Here is a 13,545-nt window from a genome sequence, read left to right as displayed (position 1 = left end):
TTCAAGACTTCAAAGGACCACGATATCGTACATCTAGAATCTAGATCCTTCTTCCTTGGATCTTCTTCTTAGCACCGGTCAGTTGAGGTCTTACGCAAACTTAGATACACGTAACCAGACGTATCTTTTCACCAGTTCTTTGTTTCCACCAGTTGTTTCGCATCGCTGATTTAGCAGTAACAAGACAAGAGACTCTATGAAGAAAACGCTAACTAATAGACATTTGAACACGAGTTCGGCTGAAATTTTTTTCAATGATTTGTCGTTTGGCCTATTTGAGAATCCCTATACAAGGCTGGCCGGTCTTGACCTAATGAGAATAAGCTTAAATCATTTGGGACAGCTGCCAGCTGAAAAATCGCTACACCAGCCTGTCTGTTGCCAATTTTGATCTATTATCGTGACGATTACGAGGTCTCGTCGAATAAAAATTGTCGCTGTCCTGGGATTTGTCGCGCTATCAGCTGAAATCTAGGTGAAGAGACATGGAATTATGTATAGTATAATAGCAAACGTATTTCTGCAAGGATTTTTTGACGCAATGCGGAGTGGAGTTAAATTTGGAAGGTAAATCGAGAGATTTTACTAACAAGAGTCAACCAATGAGTTAAAATATTGTTCTTTGGAGATTTACACGTTTGAGATGCATTTGATCAGCAATTTTGGGTATTCTAAATGGGCTAATGAATTATAGGAATTAGGTACTGAAATAAAGTATTTGTATGGGTATTCTGTTTATAATATTTTGAGAGATATAATTAAATGATGGATATTAATTATAAAATAAGAGAATAATTTTTTCCTGATTGCCGATCAGAGGTTGAAGGAACTTGGGACCGCTGAGAATTATTTCAATTCTGAATTATAAGGATTTACATAGATAGCATATCGTGTAAGGATATTCTGATAAATAAGATAAGATTAAGATCCCTAAATAAAAAATGTAGTATTTTTGTTCGATTAACAGAAAGTGATAAATGAGTCGAACGATAGGGGAATCAAGGAACAATGTCAATTTCATTTAAAGAGATCCCGTAAGCGAATGGATCCAATTTCGGACCAATTATCAATCGACGATTAACCTTCTTAACGAGTCCTTCCCTAACGACTATAATAAGGTATGTATTATTACATTGTGCGTGGGCGTGACACATGTTTTTCCAAGCTCATCTCGTATCCTGTTCCTCCTACTTATCTTACTCGAATCGTCGTAACAATTTGCAAAATGCGTCGAGTTAAGTGCATTGGACTTGTTAATTATATCAGTATCAGACGCTTTCGATGTATGCTAATGAGAAAATATTCTTAATAGAAGTGGAAGTTTCTGTTTCCATAACTTCGGACTTCCACTTAGCTACGTCGGGTATTAAGCTTAAGTGGGGAGCAATCCAATTAGTTAATTCTTTTTTTTCCACTGTAAAAATGTTCACTACGGTTACTTCAACCCGCCACTTTATCTAACTTTTAGTCTAGAAGTCTAGACTTGAAATCATTCTTTTTTTTTATATGTTGATTTATGATAAATAATATTTCACTGTGAAAAAAATTTTGGCAAAAATTCTTTGCAAGGGAAATTTTCATGAACTTTTTATGTATTGTTCAAAAAATTTTTTTTAATAATAGTTTCTAATATGTACACATCGTTTATATCTTAGAAATTTTTTGTAGCTTTTTTGTAAATATTATTACATAAATGTACAGACCCGATTACAAGATTTTCCACAAATATTTTAACAAATTAAAGATGTTCTTTAAGAAATCTTTCGCAGACTTCCTATACAATTACGTTTATATTCTATTCATTGTCTGATCGTTTCTGAAATCTTAAAATGAAATCTTTTTAACAAATTACCAATCATAATTAGTTGCAAGCAATCCAATTCTAATATGTTCAACATCACGTCACTATAAATTCTCCCCCCCCCCCAAAAAAAGAAAAAAGAAAAGCTAGAGAAAGAAGCAATCCGTCAAGTTTCCTGCATTTTACTCAAGTTTCTCGGCGATCGTTTTTCTTTGATCTCATCGAGCAAGCCAGAACACCATCAACGTCAAGTACCCACGTGGATCGAAGTGTAACCTAGAATCGATGTTCTCTTTCTTTTTTCTTCCGTCGACTTCCTCGACCATTATGATATGCTTCACGTGTAAAACTACACGTCTCCAAGTTCCACGTGGATCGAGACGTATCGCGTTACGACGAACGAGTCGCTCTTTCCGGATTCGTATCGTCTCTGTCGGGGGGTTACTCACCCCCATTTTACCAGTGGACACGAAAGGGTGGACACGCATCGTATGAACCCCCGCGGTGGCGGCTTCCCCCTCGTGTAAGCTCGTAGGCCTTTGTGGATATCGTTCTTCGGGGCTTCCTAGGAAAAAAGACGGATTTTGCGAACCTATGACGCGTGGAAGCCCTGGTGAGACTTACTCTGTCTGGACCTTACCGATTTCACGTTGCTTCGTGTAACTGTTTTAGTGTTTTCGACCGTTCACCTAGGCATTTCATTACGTCTTGCTGTTTTAGCTGATTTTTGGAATTTTAGGGAATTTGCAGATTGTAATATCTCGAGTTTATATATATATATATGTACGTAAGCATAAATGTCTTTGTACAAAGGACTTGGAAATAATTCTGAATATAGAACTGAACAATTTTGGGGAAATTATTACATAAGAAATTATTAAAATAAAAATTATTATGTATATGCGTGTATGTATATAGAGGTAATTTATGGGAGTTATAATATTGGGTGGAATATTCGAGAATCATAGTGGCATGTAAGGTTGATATTGTTCCCAATTTCTACAGTTATATGGCTCACGACCACATATTTCCACGAATCGACAAACTCAAACATCAGCCTAACAATTGCCCGACACGCTATCAGGATAATTTATGATCGCTGCAGATGATCAGCAAGGAGAGTTCGACCGATGGCAGTGAGTGAAAATAAAAGTTATCGTCAGATAACAAACATGATATTCCAATTTCGATAAGAAAGTAAACTTGCAATTTCACCACGCAATTAATCGCGGTGTAAATAAAGTATAATTTAATCATCTTATCCACCTTAGAATTATGTCAAATAGTTATATATCAAAAGAGTTACTCATTGCCATATTTTTTTCAAAACATTTCATTCTCTGACTATCACACACGAATGAAATAATTCTTTGTTACAATAAATTGAAATGGATTTTCCATGTATTTAATTTTTAACTTCGACGCTGAACTTATCAGATATAGAAGTTTTAAATGTAATTGCTTAGATAACTTCCGGATCGTTATATTTTGTTCGAAACAACGTTCTTCCAGATCTATCTCACGAATGTAAATAATAATTAATAACGTTAGGAAGAAAATGAGGAAGTTTCTTGGAAAAAGAAAGGGAAACAACCTGGATGTTCTCGATATGTCGGTGCCTATAGCCGCCTACGTCGATCTCTTTATTTATAACAGCTGCTTTTACAGAACATTGACTCTATCTATCTTTGCGGCCAGTGATAAGGTTCGCCACGCAAAACGCTGGAAGTCGATCGATCGTAATGCACCTCCGTCCGATAATCATCGCTGCTATCTCTTTTGTGTACGTGGCCGTGTTCTTAGCAGCGTGCGCTCGATAACTCATACTTTGTTCCGCGGTGTTTCCTGTGCATTATTCAGGGCCACGGAACGTGAACTTCGAGCTTCCAACTGAATAGTTTCGCGAGGAAACGCGATATCGTTCGACGGTGGATCGTAGAGTGACGTAGATGTTGCTCTTCTGCTGCCACGAATGTCGCGGATAAATTTATCTAATGACTTTTCTGAGTCAATCGTCGATAAAGAAATTGCGAATTTGGAGCGCCGTCAGGCTTGAGATCGTCATTCGGAGACGCTGAGATAAGGATTTGACGAAGAAATGAGTAATTTGTTTGATGACTATCTCGAGATAAAAAGTTGTACGTGCCAAGTTGGTACTCTTACACGGATAATTTTTTAAGTCGTTTTATTTATGACGTAATTATTCTAAGAATAGTGATATGTCGTAGAATCTATGTTAGTACATTTTTTACAAAATTGTTTTTACATAGTTCAGGATCGTATCCTAATTTTGGCTAGAATTTATATGATCCATAAGATAATTGTTTATAACGAAGGAGAAAATAATTCGAAATTTATTTTCGACAAATATTTAGTATCCTACTTTGGTTTAAAAATACAGTTAACCAATTTACAGGAATATAAACGTACCGCATGGAAAGGTATTTTAAGAATTGAAATTCTCAGGTGGCTACTTTTTAGTCCCGCTGTAATATGGCGATTTAAACCGTTCCTTGAGTGCTCTTCATTATTTTATTATGCTGTAAAAGTGCCGATAATCGTGCAGGTAAAACAAACCAGAAGTATCAGGAATCGATAAAGTCAACATCAAAGAGAAATCGAAATATGTATGTCATCGAAAGAACCAATGTTGCTCGACGTTTGAGAAGCCAGAAAATCGTTCCTCGATCACGAGGCTGATTGAAATAAACGGCGTCGAAATAAGTTTTGATAAGTACTCGTTGCTCGTCCGATTATCCGCTTGTTAAACGATGACCGACCAAACAAGGGACCAAGAACGAAGAGAGAGATCGAAAAGAGGGGTTAAATCGACGATTTCACCGGAACCGAATAAGTCGATCGATTACGCCGTTGAATTGGTCGGGCGGAGGCGTAATTGGCCAATTAGTTAATTTCGCGTAAACTTCGTCTATTACTAAGTCCACGATCCATTGCATAAAGTTACACACAGACTTTTTTGTTCGACTCGATCTGGCTTCCTTTTATAGCTGTCGATCCGACATCGGACGCAATTGATTTCTTTCTGTTGTTGTCTATACGATCGTCTTCAAATGGCGCGATTATTTGTTCGAGATCGAATTTTTATACATTACCGATTTATCGAAGCGAATGAAAATTCGTCGAAGAAAGTTAGAAGAAGGGTTGCATTACTTTTGAAGTAATTGATTACGAATCTCATATTGGAAACATAGATTTGTTAAAAAGATCAGGGGAAATATAATGCTAGTTTCTGATGAAATTTGCTACAGATTTCACATTGGAAAGCATAGAATTTCTATATATTTTTATGTCAGATTTGAAGCAGGAAAATTATTCCAGTAGTAACCGCTGTTTTTTTAAAGTTATTACAAATCCTGAATTGTAAATCATTGCTAAAATTTACATTTATTACGCGATACTGAAATATTTCAACTACTTAAATCCCTAAAATAGACTTAGTACAAAATATGGATTATGCGGGGGATCGATCGATTACGCTTTGATTACCGATCACGTTTTGTCTGATCGATGAGATCGTTTTTCTCATCGGACAGAATTGTTCACCGAGATCGATGAATCGCCTTCTGAGCAATTCAAACGATCCACTTTGACTTGCCGATTTGCCGCATTTGCATCGATCGTAGCTACCTGCTGTATATGGCGTGCGTGGCGTGTCTCGCGGATGTCGCAAACATCTTCTGTCAATTGTGACGTTGACGACGTTATTTCTGCGCAACAATACCTTGTACATAATATCGCGACAACGATGATGATGATGGTACCCTTTCATTTTTACTGTTTCGGTCTTGAGCAATCGGGGAAGTTTTGTTCTTAGTCACTGGATACCTTTCTTGTTGAATGTCATAATTTTGTTATTCTTCGTCTAAAATTAACCCTTTAAAATTAATTTTTTAAAATAATTTAATTTTGGTAAAGAATATTAAATCCTTTATTTAAATTCGTTTCAATTTCTATAATCTAATAGTTAATTTTCTGCGATGTATAATTATTCGCGTTGAGAAAAGAATATTAATTTTCTAAAGTAATAATAAAATGTTTGTAGAATAATATAACTGCGAAGAGTTAAGTCTTAACTCGATGATACCGTGCTAAGTTGGTTCGACTTGTACGAACTTTCGTGCAATCGCAAAGATTTATTACAGTTCTATAAATGTAAGCGTATCGTATAAAAGGAATTAAGTAACAGATAGGTATTTATAAGAGAGTTAATGCTGGACGTTCTTATCTAAATTCTAGTCACTCCACACGAATATATTCGCTCGTAACTCGACCACTTCAACCGAATATAGTTGCACGGTCTAATTCAGTTGCCCTGCAACTGGTCACCGTATCAATTCGCTACGACATGTTATTATATGCAAGAAACGTATATTCATCTCATACATTTTTACATTCAGGCTGATTAAGTCATACAGGCATACGTAAGCAGGCTCCTGAGTATTTATCATTCGGTCAGCAACTCGTAAGAGCACTAATCCTGCATGAAACATTTCCAATTGCTCGATTAGCATTCGAATTATCGGCGACTAAACTGTGTAAAGCATGTAACTTGTTCTAAAGAGACTAAAATAAAAAGGTATGCGAAGAAATATATATTAGATATAACGCAAGAGACAAATCAAATTTTTGCAAAGGATCATTTTCCAAAAATGTTACCCTACCAATCGTTGCAAATCTATCTTTTACGAGAAATTATGTATTAGTTATTTTGAATATCCTGATAGTTTCAGTATTCAAACGTTCACGATATCTACACAACCGTTTACGATAGAATGCTCACGATGGAATATTCATAGTAGAACAAAGAGCAATTAGATTCTTCCAGCAATCCTTTCAGACCAATTAAGATACCTAAGATACCTTCTTGGATGTGAATACATTTGATGGATCAGTCGAACTCATAAAAATTCCCTTTCTTGTTGTTTGCATGCTAATGACTCATCCCTTCCGTATCAAATCATTAGATGATATTCTTGCACTTCGATTCTCGAAGATTCGTCTCGTGTTGCGAGGATGCGTCAGTGTTGCGATTCAACGATTCACACGTGCCGGTTTCACGCAGTCGGCCGACACGAATAATTTACGCTCGTGACTCGCGTCCGTTACGCAACGAGCACGCTTAGAACAATCGAATCTACTCGTGAAAGTCCAAATAGCTGGGAACAGTATGATTAACAGGACGATTAAGTCATTATCAGGCAACATGACACGACTCGTCAGAGGAAACGGCCATTACCTTAAGAGGAACTCGATGTTTTTCTAAGATTTACAGTAAAAGCAGAATCGTTAGAATTGTTATCGAAGTAGATTTGTATCGATCTTGGCTTATTTTTTATTTTCGAAATCTTAGATACACTTCTATAGTAGCGAGTTTTATAACAGATGAATAGCTGTTCCAACGAAGAAAAAATTGCTATCATTTTTTGATGACTACGTAATTCATAAACAATAGAATTGTAAAAATGACATACAGTTTAGGCGCAAGTCACGCAGTAAAACTGTGATTATCCTCGGACAAATATTGACCTAGAACTTGATATGAATCATGAAAGTAAACTGCTGTTACGTGAAGAAGAATCATGATTTTACCAAGCGATACAAAAGGCCTGAAGTTATTCGATTCCAAATGGAGAAATCGAGATTTCTTGTTCGAAGGTGGAGCTTTTTTTCAAGGGTAGAATATGGAAGATAATATATGCGGCGGTTCAGGGTGTCGAAGAAACTTAAGCCTACTCGCAATTTCTACGGTACGATACGTGAAGCTTCTTCTCGTATCTGACTGTCTGACGCCAACGCACCCGTACACTATTAGGAATTGAATCGAAAGGCGTCTGGCAGATCGAAGTAACTGCGTGTTCAACTAATCGCGCTTCGGTCGATGGAACTTCCTGAATCGAATTGAAAAACTCGCCAGGCTCCTAATTGAAACGAATCGAACAGGACGTGGGCAAGCATCGGTACGTACTCGTGGATCGAACCGAGCGTCTTAGCGTGCTGCCTGCCAGGCTATGGTGATGTATGACTGTGGTATGGTTGAAAGGCGGAGAAGAAGAAGAATCGTCCGACTGATCAGGAAGACTCGAGACTTGCCTCTAAATTACCCTTGATTTCAAGCAGTTTTACTTCCTGCTTTCGAGAGAAATTTCGGTGATCTCGTGAAATATTTACGATCTGAATATAAAATCTGTATGACAATGCTTTATCGGTTTGCCAAAATACAACGCAGTTTTGCTTTCAGTTATTCTTGAGCAGAAACTTCGACGACGTTGTGGAACTCAACCTTTTATTTTGTAACGTTCATATGATAATGTTTTATTAGCTAAGGGAGATTTCAAGCAGTTTTATACTCTAATTTTTTACGGTGAAGAAAAATTTTGATCATCTTGTGAAATTTATCTAAGTTATCTACCTTGCGAGGTTTTCTCTCGCTATGCAGAGTAAAACAAAAACAGTTGGAAAAAATTGCCTCCGAACTGGATAAATCTAACCCTCTAACTCGATCATGCAAAGTCCTCGTCTGAAAAGGAGCCTACAACCCTAACAAATTTACACGAAACCCAATAAGACATCCCCGCGCGCGAGTTACCAATTCCCAATCCAATCAACGAAGAGGGGTTCGATGCTCGTATCGCGTCAGCTTGATCGTAAAATCAGCTAACCCGCCTTCAGAACGACCTACGTCGAGGGTGGATCGTATTTGAATATTCAAGGAACTCCCACGAGGTTGAAGATAATGGAAGCGTACGATCATCGTGGTTACCAGTCGACCAATTACCTTCTAGCTAAACTATTTCTCGCCTACTCCTGTATTGCATCTATCCATCTCTAAAAGCGCGCAGCACACAAAAAGAGTTTCACCATGGTGCAAATATTTAGCGAAACGTGAAATCGAGGAAGTATTAGCGAATGGCAAAGGCCTGGGGTAATTAAACGTCGGAACAATGACCATTGTCCGAAACGCGATAAAGATTGGCCACAATGCCGCTCCTTGTTATCGACATCCTCGATATTCCGGGACCTCACACGGAGTTGCCAGCAGCCAAGACGAGTACTCGAGCGTGACTCCTTATTGCCGCTGCACCCACAGAAACGATCCATTTACGCGCGAGCACCGAGCCTCCGACTCTTTCCGATCGCCTTATCTTCCGCCTTGTGAATTTTTCCATCGAGGAGCTTCGTCTCGAACGATCGCGTCTTCGACGTTTCTAGGCTCGAAAACTTTTGACTCCGAGAATGACCGAGGCTAGTTTCTACCATATGGACGGTGAACTATAGCTTGTACTCTGGGAAAACATAGTAGGAAGATTAATAATAATTATTATCGATATGAGGATTTTTAAATATTGATAATCAAGTGAAAAGATTTGTTGGAAAAGTGGTTGGAAGATTAGTAAAGAAATGAGAAATTATCGGGGAACATGAGGTATTAGTTACATTAGTATTACGTTAGATTTGAATCGAGTAACTTCATTTCTCTCTTCTTACTTCGGAGAATTGGAAAGACAGGTTGAAAAGTTGGTAAAGGTCTTTATTATTGAAGAATATGAGATATGACACTTTGGTAATTTCAATAGTTTTAATCGAGTAGCTTTATCTCTATTCCTCCAAGGGGTTGACAACTCTATAGAGAATTTAAGAATTATTAAACGACATAATCGTTCAGCATATCTCGACGATTAATAATTCTAATTAAATATCTTTGCGAGAGACGCGAGTAATTTTTATAAAACGTAAGACACCGATAGAGTTTGCATTATCTATCAACACACGAAGAAACCCTTAACGAAATGCATAATTCAGAATCTAACTATGTTACTTCCATTACATACATACTTATAAATTCCAAAGAAACGTTAGTAGAAAGTCTTGTGGTATCAGCGAGCCAGAAACGGCGCGTGTATTCGACGATAAGGGATGATGTTACGGGTAATGGATGAAATCGAAGCTCGATGTTCAAAGTGTAAAAGCAGAGTAATGGTCTACGATAATATCGTGCCTCGAAATGGAGGATCATGGTACGCCTGGTATTTTTCTCCGCATAATTTCGATTGGGACGTTAGGAAGCAGGATAATGCGCCATTCCCACGAGGATAACATTGTATTTATGTAATCTGATGCTTAAGACCAGTTCGTTTGACCTGGAAACCGAGTTTTTTTTTTTATCGTCATCATACGTCAGTGAACTTCGTGCCCTTTTTTTTAAAAAAAAAGTAACGTCGTCGCGTGATCGTTGGTTTGGATCGATCGTGATTGAATTCTTTTATTGGGTGATCCCTCCGCAACAGAGCCGAATATACCGTGACAAGAGGACGTCGAATGCCAAAGGTGACGTCGCGGGAGATGGCACCGACTTACTCCTCTTTTTCCTTCGTTATTGCCTCGACTAAATCCTCGTGCCAGTCACTGGACAAGATCAGAATATATTTCGACAAGTTAGACGTTCGATGTTCTTCGAATCTTCAAAGTTTGATGAGGTTTCCTTATATTATTCTGTTATCGAGATTTTGCTTATTGAAGATGGATGTTCTTCGGCGATAATTCTTTGGTACGGGGATCATCGTCCGTTCACGATGCAAGGATCGCGAATTTGCAGAAATAAAATTTCTATTGGGTAGAAAAGAAAAGAAATATTGCTGTAATTTTAACCATTTTAATGCTAGACTTTTTTAAGAATCCGAGTCGGATTGTGCCATGCAGCGCGATAGCGTTTTGTTCATTTATTTGCGAGAAATGCCAATCGATGCGATCGCGCTGCTCTTTCTTTTCGTTACCGAAACCGAACGCGTTGCAAATTGACGATCGCGACCAAACATCGCGACACAGTTCACCACAGCACGCGAATAGCGCGATCGCGCTGCATGGCGCTAAAACGGTTAAGATAGTAGATGCGACAGAAAATTAAACAACATTAAGAATCTAGCACAGGTGGTATTTTTCTTCGATCGAAGTTGTTTTAATGTAATCCTTTTTTATTCCAGTTTAATCTCATGATTACCAGATCTGCCCAAACAGGTTTCATTTACTTGTCGTTTTTCACAATTACTTGAAACATAAACCTTTTGCTAAAAGTAATGTAAACTGTTATTGAGATTAGAATGCGCTTAGGTATATTCATTTCATGGTATAACGAAGTTGCAAGTAAATTGATAGTATATTTATCATTAGTCGTTTTAGTGTCAAAGTACTGTCAATTCTATTTTTCTCGGTGTCAAGGAATGTGTTAATAGAAGAATTCTTCCAGAGCAGAGCACTCTCTCACCCACGCAACCTGATTTCGCGTCACGTCGAATATTACACGTATTCCCACGAGCTTTAATTCCGTTCATCCGACTTTACGACTCGCAGAGTAGATGATTGCCCTTGCGTCCCATTTTCTATATTCTTTTGATTACGTCGTACGTGAGACGTTTAGCAGAATGATGGACGATCCCCGTTGAACATTAGGATTCGTTCCTTCGACTCGTCCTCTTCCATTTTGTCTGTCCTATCGACGATCGTCTCACGATCTCTGAGAAGACGATCGATCGTGCAGCTTCCAAAATGACAGGGTTTAAGGAAAACAAATCAAGTACACTATCTACTTGGTAGAAGCATCCAGACATTTGCTCGTTTTTCGCAACATGTTATTTTATTACAAAGTTACCGATAAATCGATCTTGAATATTTTTATCCTTCGTAATCGTCGTAACTACGTACGATATAATATCCATAATTTGCCAGTGAATCGTACTTTTGTATACTTAAACAATTTTTTAAGTTCGAAGAGAATAGGAAAAAATTGTAACCGCGTGATAGTCGGATGTTTTTCAAACGTTCAAAGTCTTTTATCCGGTTCGTGGCAGAGTTAAACGTTTATGCAAATATGTAACATTAGGATTATGGACTTGTGTGATGGTCTACATCGTTGAAAAGTGTATGATCGATTTATTGTTCCGTATCTTGATGACGAAAGAGCTTTACAACTCGATTGTGTTATTCTAAGTTGAACGAGAAAGAGACAGACCTTTGAAGAGAGTAGATCGTATTTCCTCTTTAATGACGTTCGTCAAGCATTAACATAGTTCGCTCTGCGAGCATGTCGAGTCATTGTAGCAGATGATTATTATTTTCGAAAGCGTCCTGGTCCACTTTTCACGCGGTTTCCTCGGGAATTTCTAACATTGCTACGTAACGGGGCGAAAGAAATTTTACGGTGGAATCGGAGGAGTTGGATGACTTCTTAGAAATTGAATGACTTCGTAGAAAATATCGAGGCAAGTTTTTGCTCGCTATTTCAATTGATATCATAAATCTTTTCTGTTATGACGTTTTTTCTCAACTTTCCCTGTCGATATTAAAAGACGATCGATACAAAGAACGTGCATCAAGATATTAGAAATTATCGTTAATGACACAGAGAATTCTTCGGGACGTAGCTTCGAGCGAGAATAGCAAAGAAAATATATTCACCAAAATTATGCAGTTTCTAATCAATGGTATTGTCTGGAATTCTTAATTTACATTTTCAGTCGTGATTTTTCATAAATTTATTTACGCATAACAAAAGTCGATATCTTGTGAGTCATGGTAAAGTTTCTTCTGAAAATTTGTCTGTATCTTATTAAACGAACATCAGAGATATTGGAAAGATGAAAGAAATAACGTCCCTTATGGTGTAATAACATTCTAAACGATATATATTAGCCGTAGTCGGCATATGGTGGGTTCAGCAACCGTGGGGTCAGCGGCAGCCCACACGGTGCAAACGGAAAGTCAAGTAAAATCCTCGCAGCAGGGAACTAATGCGGTGTACCGGAAGCGCCTCGAGATAGTGCAACAGATCTTCCTGCGAGAAAGTTTCCGAGAAAAAAACAAATGAAAAATTGAACGATCCTAGATCTTTAACGCTAAAATCATCGTTATATCAAATCCGTCAACTCACCTATTGATTCCTAAATTAAATTCTGTTTTAAATTCGATCGCTCTGGATCCAAGAAAAGAAAACGAATATTTGAAACGGAAAACTGTTACTTTTCCCGTAACAAAAATCAGCATCAAAAACGAAAAACAGTCCTACAAGCCATCGCTTTGACAGATTCGGTAATGAAAGAAGTTCTTGCTCCACGTTCGTTTCTCATAGATAATTACCAACGTTCGGTTAGGATCATCTGTCTTCGGATTATCTAAACTAGAGATTTATAAAGAGCGTTTAATCTCTTTCATGTCGGTCTTTACCCCCCATTAAACACGACGACACATAAGATTAAATGACATTAACCTATTTAATAGCACCGGAACACGCTTCTACGACTTGGTTTACGTCGACGAACATTAAAATGTTATGGCGGTTCTCGATGATGGAAGATGCATGGACAACCGCGTAAAACAGGTTGATGGTCTTATTAAGTCGACGATTGGTTCCTTTGGTGGGGTTACACGGCGTCGAAAAGAAGACGCAGAGGCGTCGTCGTACGTCATCCAACATATTTCCTCGGCGCGCCCATCCTGTCCCCTCCAGGACTCCTCGCTTCCTACGGCCGATTGATTATCCTCGTTATTTGCCCTCCCGTCTCTCCACGGATTCATCTGAACGTGTAGGCTCTCTCTTTCTCTCTTTCTTGTCGAGAAAATCGTCGATCTCGGACACTGTACGCATCGACGACCGGACGCAACATCACCGAAGAGGATCATCAATCGTCCTAGACGTGTCCTTTACGTGAATTCGCCTTCTTTTTCCTGCCCTC

The 13,545-nt window shown here is 38.2% G+C and overlaps 1 protein-coding gene across 6 annotated transcripts in view; it reads left to right on the top strand.

Moving 5' to 3' along the window:
* Positions 1-13,545, top strand: part of Jupiter (microtubule-associated protein Jupiter) — an 86,092-nt gene that overhangs the window by 60,762 nt on the left and 11,785 nt on the right. The window contains exon 1 of one of the 6 annotated variants that reach the window (XM_072009266.1): positions 9,221-9,245. The exons of the other annotated variants lie outside the window; for them this stretch is intronic. Coding sequence (XP_071865367.1) covers positions 9,241-9,245 — 5 coding nt within the window. The 5' untranslated portion in view covers positions 9,221-9,240. Of the gene's footprint in view, positions 1-9,220; positions 9,246-13,545 lie in introns of those variants that run through there. 6 annotated transcript variants of the gene reach the window in all.

The sequence above is a fragment of the Bombus fervidus genome, chromosome 8 (assembly GCF_041682495.2).
Source record: "Bombus fervidus isolate BK054 chromosome 8, iyBomFerv1, whole genome shotgun sequence".
NCBI lineage: Eukaryota > Metazoa > Arthropoda > Insecta > Hymenoptera > Apidae > Bombus > Bombus fervidus.
Note: the sequence above shows the minus strand (reverse complement) of the source record. Positions and strands in the feature narration are given on the sequence as shown.